General features: G+C 43.4%; 1 protein-coding gene across 4 annotated transcripts in view; it reads left to right on the top strand.

Annotated features, from left to right (window-relative positions):
- The window catches only part of CFH (complement factor H), a 49,993-nt gene extending 33,095 nt beyond the window's left edge, over positions 1-16,898 (top strand). For 3 of the 4 annotated variants that reach the window (XM_081865756.1, XM_081865755.1, XM_081865754.1), the window contains 7 exons: positions 1,304-1,480; positions 3,212-3,388; positions 7,402-7,578; positions 9,466-9,642; positions 11,583-11,765; positions 14,632-14,828; positions 16,400-16,898. In XM_081865756.1, coding sequence (XP_081721882.1) covers positions 1,304-1,480; positions 3,212-3,388; positions 7,402-7,578; positions 9,466-9,642; positions 11,583-11,765; positions 14,632-14,828; positions 16,400-16,414 — 1,103 coding nt within the window. In that variant the 3' untranslated portion in view covers positions 16,415-16,898. The remainder of the gene's footprint in view (positions 1-1,303; positions 1,481-3,211; positions 3,389-7,401; positions 7,579-9,465; positions 9,643-11,582; positions 11,766-14,631; positions 14,829-16,399) is intronic. The other variant, XM_081865757.1, reaches the window with a different exon arrangement.
- The last annotated feature ends 4,993 nt before the right edge of the window (positions 16,899-21,891 follow it).

Raw genomic sequence — 21,891 nt, 5'->3', positions numbered from 1 at the left:
TGCTGGCCACATGACCCAGAAAGCTGTCTGTGGACAAACACTGGCTCCCTTGGCCTGAAAGCGAGATGAGTGCCACAACCAATCTAGGGGTCCTTTACCTTTTTTTATAAATAGTAATGCACTTGTGAGGTAATAAAGATGCTTATTCAATAGATCAGTGGTTCCCAAACTGTGCTCCATGGAGCACTCGGTGCTTCACAAAGAATATTAAAAACAAGATAAAATATCAAACATTAAAAACTTGCCTAAACAGGGCTGCCTTCAGATGTCTTCTAAAAGTCAGATAGCTGTTTGTTTCCTTGGCATCTGATGGGAGGGCCTTCCATAGCATGGATGCCACTACCGAGAAGGCCCTCTGCCTGGTTCCCTGTAATCTCACTTCTCGCAGTGAGGGAACCGCCAGAAGGCCCTTGGAGGAGGACCTCAGTTGGGTGGAGACACTCCTTCAGGTATACTGGGCTGAAGCTGTTTCGGGCGGACAAACTCTGTTCAGGCATTCTGTGAAGATGCATAGAGGAAGGAGGGAGTTGCCATCCTCCTCCTTACACAGGCCTTCATTTTGCATACAGAACTTGAATGCCTGAAGGAGACCGCTTGGCTGCAAATAACTCCTCCATTCTCCAACTTTCAAGACAATGGCATTGCACCCTGCATATTTCATTGGCAACCTATGATTGGCATAAAAGGAGAAGATAAAAAGATACTATGCATGGTACTGAGCCAAGCAGTCTTATGAGTTGCTGTGGTTTGAATTAACTAAGGCAGGGGTAGTCAACCTTTTTATACCTACCGCCCGCTAATGCATCTTTCTTGATGGTAAATTTCCCTTACCAGTGCTCGATGGGAGGAGGATTCAGTTTGTGCCGTAGAACCCCCTACCGCCCACCTAGAATCCTGAAACGCCCACTAGTGGGCAGTAGGGACCAAGTTGACAACCCCTGAACTATGGAACGGAAAGTGTAGCTGAAATCTTAAGTGCATTTTTATGAGAATAACCCCCACTGACTCACTTAAGTGGAAAAAACTTCTTGGTAAACCTACTTAGGGTGTCTAGGTACTTAACCACTCTCCCATCTGCAGTGCACATATTAATAAAATAACAGATATCAAAGCAATACTATGAGCCTCTAAATTTATTTCTTCCCTGCCTCACTTTGTAAACCGACTTTGAATTGGCTGCCTCTGAAACTTCCTACCAGATGAAAAAGGAGGGAGCAGTTCTGCATATAAAACACTCTGGTAATCTTTTTATGCCATTTAATTGTATTCATGAAGACCGCATGCTATATAACTCCCTTTCCAGATACAAGATGTGAAGATCCCCCTGCAATTGCCCATGGTGAGGTAAATAATAGTTCCCAGAGAAAGTATCTTTCTGGTGAAAGTGTGGAGTATCATTGCCATGAAGGTTTTGAACTTGGGGAATCAAGTACTTCAACATGCGAAAATAGGGAGTGGTCCCCACCGCCAACTTGCAGAGGTAAGAAAATATTCTTATGATATAATAATAATTTATTATTTACACTCCACACATCTGGCTGTGTTTCCCCAGCCACTCTGGGCGGCTCTCAACGGAATATTAAAAACACGATAAAACATCAAACTTCCCTAAACAGAGCTGCCTTCAGATGTCTTCTAAAAGTCAGATAGTTGTTTATTTCCTAGACCCTCAGAGCTGGACCTCAGTTTCCATTCAAAAGTGGAGGGTAACTATATATCCAATGAAGAGCTTTCAATGAGACTTCAGTCTTATTCCATCAAGAGTATGCATGGAAGACATTTTGCCAAACTGTCAGGGAATTGGAGGCAGAGAAGGAGGAGAAGGGGGAGAGAATGGGCACTTACAGAGATCCTGTGCCTTTAATTAGCAGTTGCTCCTCTTCGGACGAGGAAGGAGACAAAGGGCTGTCGGGAGACAATGAAACTGAGAGGGGGGAGCCATTTCCAGGATCCAGCCACTCTCAGAGCAGAGGAAGAAGGGTGGCTGGGCTTAGGAGGTGGATCTGCTGGGGGGGGGGGAGCGGAAAGAGCCATTCGCGGCAACTGGCTGATTGTGATGGTGTCGTTCTTTTGAACTCTTCTAAATACTTTGAAGCAACCAATAAATCTCTGTAAATATGGCTGGATTCCCGGACTTTTATCTCTGCTAGCATTCACAACTCATCTTTGACACAAACCTATAGAAATTGTGATACTGCCTCACTTGAAGTGTCCTGCCAACCAGCAAACATTCAGAGTTTTGAAATATTCTCCCTCATACAGAATTGAGGGTAATTCAACTTGCAGTCTAACATTTTGTTGCTTTAATATTTCAACCATGACCTTGCTTTTGGTTTGGGGCAGCACATGAATGTCTCAGAAACTTTTCAGGGGCTTCTCAGTGAGACGCTGGTTTACTGGCTTACCACCCCTAGTCAGAACAGACAAGCGTCTGTGAAAAAAAATAATTGATTGATAGAACCTGATCCACATTTACTGGTTTTCCCCTGTAATGCACAGCAGCAAAAGGCATAATGTGTATTATGGGCTGCACTGTAAGATTATATGGGGCAGCGGCAAAACCCAACAGATATAGCCAGTGCTTATTTTCTAAGAAAATGTTTAGGGGTACTCTCATTTTGACTCAAGAAAATCACCATTTTATAGTTCAGATCGGGGGGAATAGAGTAAATGGACAAAAGTACAAAGATTCACAAAATGTTTAGGGGTATGCGTACCCCAGGAAAAAAAGCACTGGGTATAGCCACTGTCCTGCTTAAACTGAGAATGTGCTTTAGGTTGTGACTCCAGAATCCCTCAATATTTAGGATTTCTTTGGGAGTCAAATTGAAACTTGAGAGCAGGCAATTAGGAAGGTGGTATAAAAGTTTGAAAACCTCTAGACCAAGGACCTGGCCAGACTTAAACATGTATCTAAATTCTTTGGATTGGCCATAGCAGACATATTAAATTACTAAACCATCTGTTTTCTTTCCCAGTAATATTTATGTTCTTCAACATTTAACCCATTGTGAACTTCTCTGATTACTGATCCTTCTGCCCACTTTCTGCCTGCCTTCATATCTTACTCTTGGGGGGGAAACAACCAACAACACACAACTCCCTTCAGCCTTTGAAATGCAGCTTTGTTCAGTATTTTAGTAGGGAAATCCAGACACAGGAATGGTGATATTTTTTGAGAATCATATTTTCATTTGTATTATCTTCTCAGAAAAGTCATGTGGGGAGCCCCCCAGACTCACTGATGCTGCATATGAAGGATTAATAAAAAATCGCTATGAGCCTGGGGACGTGATACCTTTCAGCTGTGCACCAGGTTATGCTACAGAAGGACCACGGAATATTACATGCCACAAAGGAAAATGGTCGGAAGCTTCAGCCTGTGAAGGTATGTTGCATGTTTTGCCTGGGTAACAATTCTAAAGGTAGTTTACTTCTGGGAACAGAGCAATTCAAGCACTGGTTTGAACAGCAAGGGGCATAGTGAACAAGCAAGTACATCTCTGTAGATGTTTAGGCTCACAAATGTGATTCTGCTTAAATCCTTTACCTCTCCAGTTAAAATGATCTGGGGTAGAAAGGCTTGGAATGAACTCTGGTGATACCTTGGAGAGTTCTGCTGATCAGCATTGGCAATACAGTGCTACTTCGGTTTACGAACTTAATCCGTTCTGGAAGTCCGTTCTTAAACCAAAGTGTTCTTAAACCAAGGTGGGCTTTCCCATAGAATGTAATGGAAAATGGATTAATCTGTTCCAGACGATGAAAAACAACCCCTAAAACAGCAATTTAACATGGATTTTACTATCTAACGAGACCATTGATCCATAAAATGAAGGCAATAATCAATGTACTGTACTATAAAATAAATAAGACAGTATTGTAGATGATAAATAATTTTTTTTAAAAAAAAATCCCTTACGTACACTGATTATAGTCATTGTTTGGATGGGGGGCTTTTATCCATTTCTGCAGTCACACAATCAACCAGTAGCTGTACTGGGTTCCACACAGTCACAAAAATGAAGGCACCAGCCACAGTCACAAAAACAAAGTCACAAGCCACAGTCACAAGTCAGTCCCATAAAACGAAGAACAAGTCACAGTCAAAAAAATGTAAAAGCCACATAAACAAAAACGCAGAAATATAGCAAAAACAAAAGCTCCAAATGTCACCTCTGTATTGTGTGGGTGCTCAGGACTCAACAGGAAGCCTCTGATTAGCAGTGGGGGACTCAATTTACAAATGAAACACACTCAACAAGAAGCAGAACATGTTCCGTTTCCAATGCAAAGTTCATAAACCAAAACACTTACTTCCGGGTTTGCAGCATTCCATTTCCAATTTGTTCATAAACTAAGCTGTTCTTAAATCAAGGTACCACTGTATTGATCAGGCAATAATCTGGGCTCACCCACACTGACCTTTCCTCCTGCACTTTCTAGGCAGAGCTCCAAGCTTTAAAGCTCCATATCTGAGAGCTTTTCTGTGGATTGCTGTTTGCTCCGATTCAGCAACGAATGGGTATTTGTGGGAAAAGACAGCTTCCGATTTATGTGAATGCTACTAGATGCAGAATGTTCTCTGACAAATCAGAGAAGTGGTCAGCCACTCCTATGCTTGGAGAAAAGAGAGCTTCTGATCAACATCACAGGTCCTTCTAGTGCAGCCTTCCTGCTGCCCTGGGGTACCCTTTTATTTGTATCAGCACTTGAGCAGTCCCTGCAAGCAGTGTGTCCCATCGTACTGTACCTCCCTTATCAACCCAGGAAGAAGTGGGCCCACAGCACACACATAACATCTTTTTGGGTTGGAATCTTGCTGTGAAATCTATATAACGTTAAAAAACTGAAAACAGTAAGTTTTTAGATGAAGGCTCTTACTGCCAGCACTAGTTCCTTGCCAAGATGCATTCTGGCAAATCCTCTCTGGTGGTGTTAACACTGTTGCAAGTGATGGTGGGGGCAACAGCTCCTTCTTTGCTTCCCTCCCATGCCTCACAAACAGAGAGGACAAACAGCAGTGATTACTTCAACCTACTATCATTCTCCACAGGGCAACCTCCTGACTCCTCCTCCATCTCCCATCTCCAATCTCAAAAGCATTAAGGAGAGGAATGTAGATCCCCGTTCTGCGTATTTTCCGCTCTATAAGACGCATCAGACGACAGGACACACCTAGTTTTTGGAGGAGGAAAACAAGAAAAAAAATATTCTGAATCTCAGAAGCCAGAACAGCAAGAGGGATCGCTGCGCAGTGAAAGCAGCAATCCCTCTTGCTGTTCTGGCTTCTGGGATAGCTGCTCAGCCTGCATTCGCTCCATAAGATACACACACATTTCCCCTTACTTTTAGGAGGGAAAAAGTGAGTCTTATGGAGCAAAAAATACGGTAATTTCCAATTTGTTTTATGAAGGAATTGGGAAGTGGGGATCATGACATTGCATGCATGGATGAATGGAATGGATGCTTTTTTAGAACTTGGTATGTTTGGATGAGTGGAATGGGTGATTGGGGGCAACATTTATTCTTTTTTGTGGAGTGGGGCATTTTTGCCCCACCATTAGATTGTAGGGCCTCAGAGGCAGGCTGCATTTAAATTCTGTCCCCAGGCTTAAACTTCGCCACCCCTGATGTAAACTGTTGCTAAGTGATACATAATGTAAATTGGTTTTCTGATGGTTATATTTAGGAATTTAGTGCTGAATCCCAGGTTCTGCTGCCGTCATAATTGTAGACGTCCCTTTGTCAAATGTAAACTCTGCCCTGAAGAAATAATATTGCCTAATACAATTCAATTAAAGGGCAGTGGCAACATCCAGCCGAGTTTGAGAACGTAGTTATTCTTCCCACTGAAATCTATGTGACATAGAGATAAACTTGGCCTATATTATAGCAGAACAAATCAAGTATCTTAGAGATACAGTGGTACCTCAGGTTAAGTACTTAATTCGTTCCGGAGGTCCGTTCTTAACCTGAAACTGTTCTTAACCTGAAGCACCACTTTAGCTAATGGGGCCTCCTGCTGCTGCCACACCGCCGGAGCCCGATTTCTGTTCTTATCCTGAAGCAAAGTTCTTAACCTGAAGCACTATTTCTGGGTTAGCAGAGTCTGTAACCTGAAGCATATGTAACCCGAGGTACCACTGTACTTAAACTAAATGGCCTTGGGTTAAAATAACTATCCGTCTGAGGTATGGATGGAACTGTCAATTTCAGTTCTTCCAGCTTCTCATTTTTCCTGGGCTGCCCAGACAAGAAGACTCCCCTTTTGGCTTCACTGATGTGGTCCGAAGGAAAGCAGAGCAATACAGAGCAGAGCAGAGCTGTAGCAGTTGTTGGAATGAGGTGTACAAGGTGCCATCCAACTGTTTTAGGGACTCTGCTCTGGATTTGTGTAGAGTTTACTTCCCTTCTCCTAAAGATATTCCTCAAGGCAATGAAGGTTCAGGATCAGAGCTTTCCTTCTCCTAGATAGGCTACCTAGTTGGTGAACCCCATCTGCCCCTCACAGCATTTGCAGAAGCTGCCTTCTTAACTGTTGGACTCACTGTTGGTCTTTGCATGCAGGTGTGGTAGTAAACCAATGTTTGGCTTTAGTTAGGCATTGGACAGCAGGATGGCAGTTAAGCTTGGTCCTCCTTCACCATGATCTGTAAACATAGGCACCAACTCCTAGGGGCCGAAACATTTGGGGGTGACTTCTTTCCCTTGCACAGGGACGCAGGTGGCACTGTGGATTAAACCACTGAGGCTAGGGCTTGCCGATTGGAAGGTCGGCAGTTCGAATCCCCGCGATGGGGTGAGCTCCTGTTGCTCAGTCCCTGCTCCTGCCAACCTAGCAGTTCGAAAGCACGCCAAAAAGTGCAAGTAGATAAATAGGTACCACTCCGGCGGGAAGGTAAATGGCATTTCTGTGCTCTGATATGGTTTGCAAGAAGCAGCTTAGTCATGCTGGCCACATGACCTGGAAGCTGTATGCCAGTTCCCTCGGCCAGTAAAGCGAGATGAGCGTCGCAACCCCAGAATCGGCCACGACTGGACCTAATGGTCAGGGGTCCCTTTACCTCTTTCGCTTGCATGGCAGCCAGCTGGGGAGGACGGGGTCCACCTGCTGCTGGGGTCGTGCTGCAGCCTCATTTGGCTCCACCGCTCAGCTCTCTGTGATGTTGCACATGTGACAACAGGGCATTGCATCAGGCCCCTGCAATGTTTTTGAGAAGCTGGCAACTCTGTCTGTAAGCAAGGTTTGCTTGCATTAAGCTCTTGCACTCTTATCTTTGTGTTTGTTCACATTAAGTTCTGGTATTCTTTTTTAAAAAAGAATGATGGGTATCTATTATGCAGAAAGCACAATTTGTGGAGGAAAAGCTTATTTGTTGGTTTCCTCTCCCCATTTAGATGCAACCTGTGGAGAGCCCCCTGCAGTTGCCAGTGCTGACATTGTGGCGGGGACAGCAGAGGTCTATCTGCCTGACCACGAGGTGCATTATCAGTGCCATGAAGGTTTTGAAATCTCTGGATCGCCTAATGTAACATGTCAAAATAAAGAGTGGTCACAACCACCGACATGTGTAGGTAAGACCTGGCATTGCAGGTGATGATGATATTTTTTTATTATTTATACCTCACCTCACCTATCTGGCTGGATTTCCCCAGCTACTCTGGGCTGTTTACAAGATATCTAAAAACAAAATAAAAGCATCAATCCTTAAAAACTTCCCTAAACAGGGCTGTCTTCAGATGTCTTCTAAAAGTTGGATAGTTGTTTATTTCCTTGACATCTGATGGGAGGGCATTCCACAGGGTGGGTGCCACTACCGAGAAGGCCTTCTGCCTGGTTCCCTGTAACCTCACATCTCGCAATGAGGGAATTGCCACAAGGCCCTCGGAGCTGGACCTCAGTGTCCGAGCAGAACGATGGGGGTGGAGATGCTCCTTCAGGTAAACTGGGTTCCTGATCTTCCTTCTGTGTGCCAAACATAAATGTGACAAAGGAAGTGGAAGAAACTGAGAAGATATTACAAAATGTCTGATGGCCAAGGCAGATATTTTATTTCTGAGTTAAAACTGGAGGCATGATTTACTGTTACAGCCAAAGAAGTTTATTTTTAAAGTCCTAACAAGGAGAACTATCCCCCTGTGTGAGTCCCTGTTTTCCGTGTGCCCTCCTCTGAAGGCTGGCAATTTTGCCTCTGCAGTGGAAAATACTGCATGATAGAATGATATCCCAGTGTTAAGACATGCCTCTTTCCAGTCAGCCTCAGATGGGGAAGGGCAGCAATAGAGCATGGAAACTGCCTCTTAGACTGTGCATTTTGGGCTCAGAGAAGACTTGAATTGTATAGGAGAATTTAAATATTGCAATGTACTAGCAGGGATCGAAGACGGGTTTTGTATGCACAATGCGCCACGTTCAATCACTGGCATCTCCAGGTGGAGGCTAGGACAAACCACTGCCTGAACTTCTGGAGAGCCTCTACCAATCCATATGGACCAGGAATGGGGAACCTGTGGCACCCCAGATGTTGTTGCACTTCCCATCATCTCTGACCATCAATCTTGCTGGCTGGGGATGATGGGAGATGTAGTCCAACAACATCTGGAAGGCCACAGGATCCCTGACACAGATAAAATTGATTTAGGTGGACCTCAGTGCTTTTTGTGTTCCAGGCAGCAGGGAAGAAGGGTTGCCATATGCACCTTGACTTACCCTTAAATGACCCAATACAGCTGCCATTTTCAGGGACTTTTCTTCCTGGACTCATTTACAAAAGTGTAGTGTAGGTGGTTTCCCACGAGGCAAAACACAGTGATAACAAGAACCTTTATTGAACTAACGGAACTGGACAACAGGGGCAAAGAAACTGCTTATGTACATTTCTGAAGGCCTGGGCCACTCCCACTCCCAACGTGATTGGCTGCCTAAACTTCCAAGCTGTGAATTATGACTCAGAGTTTAAGGGCCAATGGCAGAGGCCTAAATCCTGAAATGTTCTGTGATTGGATATCATGTATCGAATCAGAACATAGGGGCTCAGAATTCTTAGTCCAGACTCAAGCTCAGGTAAACACAGACCACTGAATACATAACAGAAAGCACACACTTTTGACCTCTAACTTTTATAGCTAAGAATGACAGCACTGGGGTTGCAGATAGCAGGCTCGTGGCTTGAGGTTGCAACCCCACAAGCATGTGCTCTTTTCTCAGCTTCCCCCAGTGCAGGTTTATTCTGAGTCGAACGGGGCTCTTTTCTAAGTCCATGTGTTTATGGTAGATAGGAGTAGATAGGAGCCTATACCCTCGATGGGGGTTGGAGACCAGCAATTCTCACAGTTAGGACAGTATCCTCTCTTATGACATCTTTTGTCCACTCTCAGAATGTTGGAATAAACTGGTAGGTGCTGTTTTGTGGGAACAGAATGCATTCTCAAGGACTGAAGAAGCTTTCTCTATCATTTCAGATGTAACATGCCCTCCCCCACCCCGGGTTTCTAATGGTCAGATTACGACTGATCTCAAGCAAAGGTACTTACCTCTTGAGAAGGTGCGCTATCGCTGTCGCCACGGATACAGCCTTTTTGGAGCTTTTACAGTAAAGTGTGTGAACAAAGAATGGACAGAATCACCAAGATGCATAGGTATTTGATGTCCAATTTTTTAAATAGTCTAAAAGAGAGGAATATAACATTCTTCCTTTTAAAAAAATAAAGTTGTATGTTAAATTTTGCACTGTGTGGATTCTTGCATAGTCTTGGACTGTCATTTATTATTTACCTTCTACTAATCTCTGGGCTATGAGGAATATACCAGAGGAAGTCAAGACTGAAGTGTATACTATGGGAAAACCAACAGGCTTCATCTAGAATGGGCCTGATGGAGATTCCCATGGGATCACTCAGTGGTTGGAGGTGGTAGTTTTCCTTCATTGACCAATCATCACGATTGTGATTGGGAAGAAATCCATGCAGACCAAATTGGTCTTCCACAGCACAAGGTGGCTTGCGATGCTTATTTAAATCAATTTGAGCTATTTGCAATGTAATCATCTGTTTGTGGCACATGTTGATCTAGACTGTCTATGCCGATCTGTTTCCTGTCTCCCTCCCAGATGACTGTGAGCCATAGCAAAGGATAGACTAGAAGTATTTTTGTCTCTTCCAGCACTAGTAGCCAGTGTCTCTTGAGCTGTAATAAGTACAGAAGAACTGAGGTATCTCAACCTTTCTATAATAAATTCAAGTAGAATTTATAGTACTTGATGCATTCTCAAGACACACACGTGCCCTCTTGTTCTCTAGGAAATTGTTGAGTCAATTCTTCAGCTGGATTACTCAAGCTCTAGATGACTGGGAGCTACCTGTGTACCTTGAAGTATGCCATTTGAGGTGGTGAGAGTTGTGTTGTTATATGTGCTGTGGATCATTTAGACATTCGTTCCACCATTTGGCTAATCCTTATAACCTCATAAGTAAGAATAATATTATGGTTTTTTACACCATCAATGCATAAGGTGCTTTAAAGCATAAAAGTGGGGGTGGAGGGGAGACCATGCAGAAAAATAAGAACAGGTCCGCTCCTGAAAGAGCTTACAAACTGAACCTTAGTAGATTGGAGAGGTAGGAACATAAATACTGGATGAGACTAAAGGTTCATCTACTGTGCTTTGCACAGTACCTAACAGGATGGCTTTGGAAAACCCACATGGAGGACAAAATCTGGACGGGGACAAGGCGAGAAAGAGAGAGAGGTGAATAGGTCATATTCAATATGTCTGCCCAAAATGATGGGGTGCACCCTGCCTCATCCCATCCCACTTCAGACATTTCTAAGCAGAAAGCCAAATGCTTCATGGGAAAGGCGGTTTTAGAACCAGTGGAATTACCCCCATTCAACTGCAACAAACTTAGTGCTTCAAGATGTTGATGGACTGTAACTCCCCTGACCATTCACCATTCTGGGACTGATTGGAGTTGTAGTCCAGCAACATCTAGATAGCATCACACTGGCTACCCCCAAGTTGCATGTTTGGGGCAGGAATTCCAGACATTGCAGGCAGAAAGGAGGAAACTAACAGAGGTGTTTATGAAAACACAAGACCTTCAGGAACCAGCATTTTATAAACTTCTATGCTTCTGCGGAATCAATTTTTACAAATAGACACTTGCAAGATACTGAAAGAGATTTTCAAAAACAGCAGAATATGATAAATTTTGATAGTGAAGAGCTGAGCAAAATTCAGAGGACAGCCGGCTCCCCCCCCCCCGCCATAGGTTCTAGTTGTTTTAATGATTGGTCTATTTGACCAACTAAGGAGGTGCTGATGGAATGTCAGCCATACTTGAAGAGACATTAGAAAGACAATTTGTTCACTGATTAGTTCACCCAGCAGATATACATAGCTCAATAAAATGTATATTAAAACTTTTCTTCCTTTTTGGATTAAATCTTTGCGTGATACTTTTCTTTTTTCTTGATGTAGAAGCTGAATTATAGAAATGCTTGTGTGCGCAGCCATATGTGTAATCCTAGTAAGTGCCATGTAATAGATTCCTTTTTCTGTTTCAATGCATCACCACAGATGCTGCAGGAAAATGTGGTCCTCCACCTCCTATTGAAAATGGAGACTTTCTGGGCCTGGCAACTTCGGAATATATGCCAGGGGCACGTGTACGGTATAAGTGCCAAGCTTACCACAATATGCAAGGAGATGAATATGTACGATGTGTCAGTGGGCATTGGACAGATACACCAACATGCATAGGTACAGGAAATTTCTCTAAATATTTGCTTTTTCTGTTCTATTGAAGGATATTCAATAAATTCAAAAACCTGTGACCTAGTGGCACCAGTGTGGTGCCAGCAGTTGGCATTGTTCTATATGTGTTTTTGCTTTACTACACACTTTTAGTTACCCTCCATCCCAGCTCCTCCCACGAACTACAGGTAGTTCTCTCATGAAGCAAATTGAGCCACCCACCAAACTCTGGATGCCTTTACTAATAATAATAGGCAGCCATGTGGTCTAACAGTCCCCCAGAATGCACAAGCTCTTTCCCTTTGCAAGGTTTTCCTCTCAGACACTGACTTTCCACTTTCCTCGCAGCCGTGAATTCAAATTCTCCTCAATGCCTCTCCCTGCAAACAGCTAGGACATCAACAAACTATTAGATGGGCCTCAAGGTTAATCATATCTATAACAAGCCTTTAAACTTCACGTTGTACAGTGGTACCTCTGGTTACGTACTTAATTCGTTCCGGAGGTTCGTTCTTAACCTGAAACTGTTCTTAACCTGAAGCACCACTTTAGCTAATGGGGTCTCCCGCTGCTGCTGCGCCGCCACAGTGCAATTTCTGTTCTCATCCTGAAGCAAAGTTCTTAACCCGAGGTACTATTTCTGGGTTAGTGGTGTCTGTAACCTGAAGCGTCTGTAACCTAAAGCGTCTGTAACCTGAGGTACCACTGTATACCCATGTGGTCTGCAGGAAAGTATCTCCTGCAAGAGTGTGTGATTGGAACTGCGTACTTATAAACTTCTGTAGTACAGTGGTACCTCAGGTTAAGAACTTAATTCATTCTGGAGGTCCGTTCTAAACCTGAAACTGTTCTTAACCTGAGGTACCACTTTAACTAATGGGGTCTCCCGCTGTCGCCGCATGATTTCTGTTCTCATCCTGAAGCAAAGTTCTTAACCCGAGGTACTATTTCTGAGTTAGCAGAGTCTGTAACCTGAAGCGTATGTAACCCAAGGTACCACTGTAATGTTTTGGACAAAAATCAATAGTTTAAGAAGAACATTAACAATAACCACTTGTGGATACCATATTGTTCTTTACCCTAGATAAGGAGAAGGGACAGGAGATATCTTAAGGTTGTCGCCTCTTCTGACAAAATTTGGGCTGCCATTACTGTTATGTATTTAAGTGCTCACTCTGGCCACCAGGGGTATTGTGTATATAGTTTTCACTCAGGTCCACGTCAGTTAATTTAGGCGGGAAACCCTGGGGTGTTGTTGTTACAATGTTGACGGCCGGCTTCCTATAAAAGCAGGCCGGCAGAGCTTTTCAGTTCAGTTCAGTTCCAGCTTACTATAAAGAACCACTTGGCGAAATCTCTGTATCGTCTGCTTTGTCAACCCACTACTTAATATTTACTGGCAACCCTCACATCTTGTTCTGCTGTTACTGAATGCCCTGATAGGCCACAATAAAACATTCCTCCATGACTTGATCATGGATGAGGGGGCTGACCTGCTATCTTCCTCACCAGGAAGCCAGTCCACCTAGGAGCCAGGGTTGAGTTGTTCCTGCTGTTGGGCCAGAGACACAAAACACGGGTCCTCTTGGTGTACTGTTCAATCTGATGTTCACCAGCCTCTCTGTTTAAGCTAGTGGAGATGATCTGGGGAGTTGTACTGGATAATCCCCAAGCACTTCATAGAATCATAGAGTTGAAAGGGACCCCAAGGGTCATCTAGTTTAAGCCCCTGCAATGCAGGAATCTCAGCATCCATGGCAGATGGCTATCCAACCTTTGCTTAAAAACCTCAGGGAAGCAGAGTCCACAACCTCCCAAGGGAGGTGGAACAGCTCTTACTGTCAGAAAGTTTTTTCTGGTGTTTAGTCAGAATCTCCTTTCTTGTAACTTTAAGCCATCGGTTTGAGCCAGAGCAGGAAAAAACAAGCTTGTTCCCTCTCCCATGTGACAGCCCTTGTGATATTTGTGCTTGGAGACTTCATTTACATGCTGAGGCTGCATAGTGTAGACTGACTCAAGGACCTCATAGCTACCATGACAACAGCAGGGGTCTATCAGTACAATGTGGGCCCAACTTATGTCATACCTTCAATTTGACCTTTGTTGTAAAGCAGATTGTGAATGTCCCATTGGTGGGAGCGGTTGTCACAGGTGGATTATGTCCTCGTGAAGTTGACTTTGTGGTAGCAGGTTTTCCCTGCAGGGGGGAGTAGGGGATCATTGGGATGGTCTGCCCATGGAAACCTATAGAACATGAGAGATTCCCTTTGCTCTGGGGGATTTCCCTACCAATGCTGTGAAGCCCCTAGTTTCCCTATGGAATGATGGGACAATGGAACGACTGTCAATAAAATCACTACCAAGTGCCCTTTCTGTCATCCCACCAAAAAGGTCATGTTGGAATAAAAAGTGCTGAGGTCTTCTTGAATAACTTGGTAAACCACATACTGCTATATAATGTATAATAATATTGGTATTAGACCCCAATTCAGAAAGCACCCAATTAAATGTGGACTGCTACTGATGCTTTCTTCATGTTGGCTGATTCTCAACTCAGAAAATCTAAAGCTTGTGACTCCCAATTGGATTTAATGGGGAAAATATTCAAATTGCTATTTATTTATTCATTTGACAGAAGTCAATGAACTTTTAGGTATAGTAGGCCCCAAGCTTTACTTATTATTCCTCAGAGGAGACACACTGATGGGACCACATTATCAATCTCAATTTATTTCAGTGGGTTTGACTGAGTATGACTAACTTTGGACACAATCCAAAGAGTTTTTGTTTGTTTGTTTGTTTGTTTTTGGTCAAGTGAATTCCTCGTTGTCACATTAATTTCTTAGATGACATGATTTGTGCCTTTCTACAGCTCCTTGTACAGCAACTGAAGAAGATATGAATCAAAACAATATACGGCTGAAGTGGAAATACGCTAATAAAATCTATTCCACATCTGGAGACGTGACAGAGTTTGACTGCAAAGGGGGCTTTCAGAAAGATCCATCCTCGCCTCCCTTCAGAGCCCAATGTAGAGAGGGCAAGTTGGACTACCCAAGATGTATACCTGTACGTACATTGCAGTTAAAGCATAATAACAGAAAATTCAACACACATAGCTGTGATTTTTGTTAAGCTATAGAAAGCAATGTGCATTACAAAATAAATGTCTTTGAAATTTTCTTGGTCTACAGCAGATTTTCGATTTCCCCCCCATCTATACCCGTTTTTCTCATCTCCCAGAGTAACTCTTCTTTGTTGTTCATCATCTCTTATTTTCTCCTCTCACCTTCCCTTTCTTTCACTGCTTTCTCCTTTCTCTCTCAAAGTCATAGACAGAATTAAAATGAGAAAAAAGTAGTTCTGCTGCCACAAGTAAAGCCCAAATTAAGCCATGACACTATCTACTTTGGGTATGAAATGCCACAAGTGTGTTAGCGCTTCCTTACTCAGCCTTTAGAATAAATTCACCAGGACCATTTAAACTTCAGTGCTCCTAAGCATCAGAATCGTCATGTTGTGGAGTAAGCATCTCTTGTTGCTCTTTCACTCTGAATGAATGGATTCATAATATTCCACAGGATAGTTCCATAATTCACACACACCCCAAAAAAATCTCAGCTGGTATCATAAATACAGCAGCAGTGTGGTGTAGTAGTTAAGAGCAGTAGACTCATAATCTGGTGAACCGGGTTCGCGTCTCCGCTGCAGCTGCTGGGTGACCTTGGGTTAGTCACACTTCTCTGAAGTCTCTCAGCCTCAATCACCTCACAGAGTGTTTGTTGTGGGGGAGGAAGGGAAAAAGAGATTGTTAGCCGCTTTGAGACTCCTTCAGGTAGTGATAAAGTGAGATATCAAATCCAAACTACAACTCCTCCTCCCCTTCTTCTTCTTCTTCTTCTTCTTCTTCTTCTTCTTTGCGGTGCAACACTGAGTCTGTATTAGCACCTGATTTCTGACTGGTTTTTCAAGTCCCCGTGACGGGGTGAGCTCCCGTTGCTCGGTCCCTGCTCCTGCCAATCTAGCAGTTTGAAAGCACGTCAAAGTGCTTCCAGCGGGAAGGTAAACGACGTTTCCATGTGCTGCTCTGGTTCGCCAGAAGTGGCTTAGTCATGCTGGCCACATGACCCAGAAAAACTGTCTGCAGACAAACGCCAGCTCCCTTGGCCTATAGAACAAGATGAGCACTGCAACCCCAGAGTCATCCATGACTGGACTTAACTGTCAGGGGTCCTTTACCTTTTTTTTTAACTTGGGTTGAGTCCAACCCTTTAAATTGGTGTTAAAGTTTATCTATCAATATCAGAAATGTTTGCCTAACAAGGCATATTTTGTACATATGGAATGCGATTTTTAATGCCATCACTCATGGAAAATGATGTTTGACCTTTTATTGTAACACAGATAATTTGGAAAGTAATAATGGCAGCAATGATTGTGCAATGGGGTTATCAGTGTCTGTTGAGTGACTCTAGACAAAAAAAATTGAAACCATCTTATAATTATTACATAGTGTTACTTGCAGATGGAACCAGTCTAATATAATAAATTAATCAAATACTTTTAGTAGGTATCTACACAAAGGATAATTATGTATGTATGTAACCTTACATTTTCATTGCTTACTTTCTATTTAACAGCGACAACAAAAGTAATTGGAAGAAGCATACAGAAGACATTTTTAACCAGCACCTGATCTTCAAAATTCATTGATGATTTATTTTTAATATTATCAAATCAAGCTACTTCTTCACAAACACCAATAGATTTCCCCATGGATTATATGCAGCTGCTCACAAAGGATCATGGACCTAAAATTGGAAGCCTACTTCCTTGAAGACACACTTGTAACATTTAAGGATTGATACGATGAGTATAGATGTAGGCCTGGTTCACTTTCAATAAATTCTACTTTAAAGCATCGTGGAAAATGTTATAGGAAGGAAAGAAATACACCAGGAGACAATAACCCAAGAGTTTTGTATAAACATTTCCAGCTCTGGACTTTTGAATTCTCAGTGAGGCCTAGCAGCTGTAAATAATACACTAGTTGTGTAAAACTGCAGTGAATTTTTGTAAGCTTGTAGGGCTATTATGTTAATTAAAAAATAAAAATAAAAGCACTTGTTTAAAAAAAAATGGTGTCCTTTGTTAGTATATAATAAAAACACATAGCATACAAATTATTGTTTTTTAATGTACTAGTAGCAAACTTACATACCTGTGGGTGGAAACCCCATTGAGTACGTTGAAACTTAGTTCTGGGTTAATGTTTATAGGATTGTAGTATTACAGAGGCAGATTTAGATCAGTGTGACTGGTTCTGCTGCACTGAGCACTGAGCCTGGGGCATCACAGGGCATCGCAACTATGACATGGTGAATTGAACAGAACAGAAGGGGGGTTGCTGAATTTGGGCCCCACATAGGACACTGCTGAAATCTGAAAGACCAAATTATGTCCCTGGCTATTACTATTGCTTTTGAATATGCTCAGACAAGCGTATTGACCCTTTGGCATATTAACAGCCACACAGATCGAGATATGTGGCTGCATTGGTGGCTACTGGAATTTGGAAGTAACAATCTGTTTCTTATGTCCTTAAATCCCAATATTAACAAACCATGAAAGTATCTGTCAGATCAGCCTTTCTAGTCCTGTTTTCCACAGTAAGCAATATATCTCTGGCACTCCCAAAATGCAAAAAGATTATCTTGTGCATGTTCCCTAACTAGGGATAGATTTTGTTTCCTTTGCTTCTCTGTTTCCCAATCTTAAGTTCTCTTGCTCCCTTTATATATTTTGCTGTTTTATAAATGAATAATAAATAATAATGAAAATGAAAACAACAACCCAATAACCCCCAACCCCCCCACACACACATTTTAAAAGGGTATAGGACAGTGGTGGCGAACCTTTTGGAGACAGAGTGCCCAAACTGCAACCCAAAACCCACTCATTTATCGCAAAGTGCCAACACGGCAATTTAACATAACAAACCTAGACAGCATCTTTAAAAGCAGAGACATCAGCTTGCCAACAAAGGTCCATATAGTTAAAGGTATGGTTTTCCCAGTAGTGATGTATGGAAGTGAGAGCTGGACCATCAAGAAGGCTGATCGCCAAAGACTTGATGCTTTTGAATTATGGTGTTGGAGGAGACTCTTGAGAGTACCATGGACTGCAAGAAGATCAAACCTATCCATTCTGAAGGAAATCAGCCCTGAGTGCTCACTGGAAGGACAGATCCTGAAGCTGAGGCTCCAATACTTTGGCCATCTCATTAGAAGAGAAGACTCCCTGGAAACGAACCTGATGTTGGGAAACTAACATGAGTTTGATCAAACTGCGGGAGGCAGTGGAAGACAGGAGTGCCTGGGGTGCTCTGGTCCATGGGATCATGAAGAGTCGGACACAACTAAATGACTAAACAACAATATTTAATATACCATTAAAAATTAGCTTTTGGGGGGGCTGCCCTGAGTTGTTGAGCTTTTGGGGGTCATTGCCCAGAGATTTTTGGGGGGGTGCAAAGACTTGCAGAGCTTTTGTGGGGGCTTGGATCAATGTTGTTTTTTGGGGGGCAGAACACTCACATGCATTATAAATACTTCCTGTGGCACACAGAGCAGAAACAACACATAGTCTCAACAATCGCAGGCAGCAACCAATGACACGAACTACAGCCGCTGACTATCTCCTGCTTGCTGCAAAAAATCCCACCAATCACTGGGGGGGGGGGAGAGGCAGGAAAACACCTGCTTGGCAGCCAATAAACTGTCTCTAAGCTGCTGTGGGAGCCGCGCACTTGAGGGATCGGTTTACACACGAGGAAATGTGGGGGGAAGTGGCTGCCCAATTTGAGAACCCAAAACAACAGCACTGCTGACGCAATGACTCATGCCATAGGTTTGCCACCGCTAGCATAGGATATCAGTCCTTGTCCACACCATTTCACATTTTTTGAAAATGAAAAAAACTGTTCATGCTAAACAAACCATTTTTCATTCAAAATTTGCCAGTGTATTTCAAGTCTCCTTTTTCCTAATAATGAACTTGGTGACCCTGTTCCTATCAGTTTGGCAGAGGAATGTTGATCACCCATAGACAGAAGTATGACTACAGCTCATTTCATACATTCCAAAGCCACTTTTCACTCACACAAGTCACAAAGCATCTTACAAACAATAAATAACAATAACAGAATGCAACATCACATCATAAAACAAATAAAATAATGAACAAACCATCAGTAAAAGAGTAAAACGATTAAAAACCATCAGTGAAACAATGCCCGCAGGTCACGAATTTCGCCAAAATCCCAAAAGTGTGTGATTCACTCAAAAATGATGCCAAAAACCTGCAAATTGCCCCCTGCAAGGCTTTTTGGTGCAAACGCCGCGTTTCCAGGTAGAACTTGAGATTTTTGCTGAAATTGTCACAGAGCGGCTCAGGGATTTTTCAAAAAAGAAATTTTCTGCAAGTTCAGTCGTTGAGGGCTAATTCTTTTTCCTATGATGAAAACCATTCTGTTCCCCCCGAAAAACCTCTCAGGGGAGCATTTGCAACAGTTTGGCACCATTTTTGAGTGAACTGCAGAACGTAAGTGTCAGGGGCTCAGGAGCAGAAGCACAGGGAAGAGAGGAAATGGAGAGCGAAGGGGAAGAATCTGAGGGCAGCGTAGGAGAAGAGGACAGTGGCCCGAGAGATTCCATGAGCCCCTCCAGCGAATCGGAAGATTCACAGAAGGGGGCGCCGGTGGCCAGGGCAAGGGGGGTCCCAAGGGGGACACTCCAGAAGCAAGGGGCCAGCGGGGACTCCCAGAGCAGCAGTTGGAGATCAGGACCAGCTTCCCCACCAGAGCATAGTGGGGGGGAAGAGTCCCAGGTATCGGGGCCAGCGTCTCCCCCAGCAGGGGGAGAAGATGAGTCAGGGCTGACCACACCTCCATCGGAGAGTCAGGCAACGGAGGGGAGGTCAGGTCCAGCTGGCATCCCGGAAGAGGGAAGCAGTGACAGAAGCAGTGTAACGGTCAGGAGGAAGGTCACTGGTTTGGCGCGAGAGCCAAGTTCAAATGTACAGGCGCGCGGGACAGCAGGGGACCCGGATGGGGAGCCAGGTCCTAAAGCCCACCAGAGGCAGGGGGAGGAGTCAGGGGACTCAGCGTCAGAAGAGTCCAGAAAGGGGATGCCCCAGCGGACAGGAGGACCCAGAGGAGGAGAGGGCAGAGGAAGAGGTGGAGCAGGGCTAGAGTCTTAAACTGGTGTCACGGGGGAGGAGATTCAGACGGAACTTTGGCGGTCTAGGGTTTAAGACGTAGAGCTGCGCGCTACGGCTTTGAAATGGAAACTGAACTTCAATAAAGACTTTTGTATATAACAACGACCTGGCGTTGGTCCTCTGTGAGCTGGGACCTTGGGCAGCTCTGACAGTAAGATTTTTGCTGAAATTTTGAGCGCGCGGCTTCCCCCCCCCCAAAAAAAAAGTTTTTTATGCAATTTCAGACGTAGAGGGCTAATTCTTTTTTTGATCATAAAAACCCTTCTGTTTCCACCGAAAAACCTATCAGGGGAGCATCTGCAACATCTGATTTCTTAAGCTAGGATAAAAACCCTTCTGTTTTCACTGCCAAACCTTTCAGGGGAGCGTTTGCAACGGTTTGGCACAATTTTTGAGTGAATTGCATAAGGTCAGATTTTTTGTGAAATTCTGACACCTGGGGTCACAATTTCAGCAAAAATCTGAATTTCTCCAATTCACTCACAAATGGTGCCAAATGGTTGCAAATACTCCCCTGAAAGGTTAGGCGGTGGAAACAGAAGGCTTTTACTGACAGGACAAGAAATAAACCCTCCACAACTTAAGCTTCGGAAAAAGATTTTTTTGAAAAAATCCCTAAGCCCCGGAGTCACAATTTCATAAAAAATATGATGTTCTGCAATTCACTCAAAAATGGGGCCCAGCGGTTGCAAATGCTCCCGTGAAAGGTATTTCAGTGCAAACAGATTTGTTTTTATCATCGGGAAAAGAATTAGCCACAATGACTGAACTTGCGGAAAAACTTTTTTTTGAAAAAGTCCCTAAACCTAAGTGACAATGCGCCCATGAGAGATTTTTCGGTGGGAACAGAAGGGTTTTTATCACAGGACAAGAAATCAGCCCTCCACAACTTAACTTGCGGAAAATCTTTTTTTTGAAAAAGTCCCTATGTCACAAATCCAGTCACAAATTCAGCAAAAATCTGACGTTCTGCAATTCACTCACAAATGGTGCCAAACTGTTGCAAATGCTCCCCTGAGAGGTTTTTCGGTGGAAACAGAAGGGTTTTTATCACAGGACAAGAAATAAGCCCTCAACGACTGAACTTGCGGAAAACGTTTTTGAAAAAATCCCTAAGCCCCGGGGTCACAATTTCCGCTAAAATCTGACATTCTGCAATTCACTCAAAAATGGTGCCCAGCTGTTGCAAATGCTGCTCTGAAAGGTTTTTCGGTGGAAACAGAAGGGTTTTTATCATCGGAAAAAGAATTAGCCCTCTACGTCTGAACTTGGGGAAAAAACTTTTTTTTTTTTAAGAGTCGCGCGGTCACAATTTCAGCAAAAATCTGACGTTCTGCAATTTACTCAAAAATGGTGCCAAACTGTTGCAAATGCTCCCCTGAGAGGTTTTACAGTGCAAACAGAAGGGTTTTTATCACAGGACAAGAAATCAGCCCTCAACGACTGAACATGCGGAAATATTCCCTAAGCCGCGCAGTCACAATTTCAGCAGAAATCTGATGTTCTGCAATTCACTCATAAATGGTGTCAAACTGTTGCAAATGCTCCCCTGAATGGTTTGGCGATCGAAACAGAAGGCTTTCTATCACAGGACAAGAAATCAGCCCTCCACAACTTAACCTGCAAAAAAAGATTTTTTTGAAGAAATCCCTAAGCCCTGGGGTCACAATTTCAGCAAAAATCTAACATTCTGCAATTCACTAAAAAATGGTGCCCAGCTGTTGCAAATGCTCCTCTGAAAGTTTTGGCGGTCGAAACAGAAGTCTTTTTATCACAGCAAATGAAATCAGCCCTCGACAACTTAACCGGCAGAAAAAGATTTTTTTGAAAAAACCCCTAAGCCCCGGGGTCA

This window comes from Podarcis erhardii, assembly GCF_964252035.2.
Source record: "Podarcis erhardii genome assembly, chromosome: 6".
Classification (NCBI taxonomy): Eukaryota; Metazoa; Chordata; class Lepidosauria; order Squamata; family Lacertidae; genus Podarcis; species Podarcis erhardii.
Note: the sequence above shows the minus strand (reverse complement) of the source record. Positions and strands in the feature narration are given on the sequence as shown.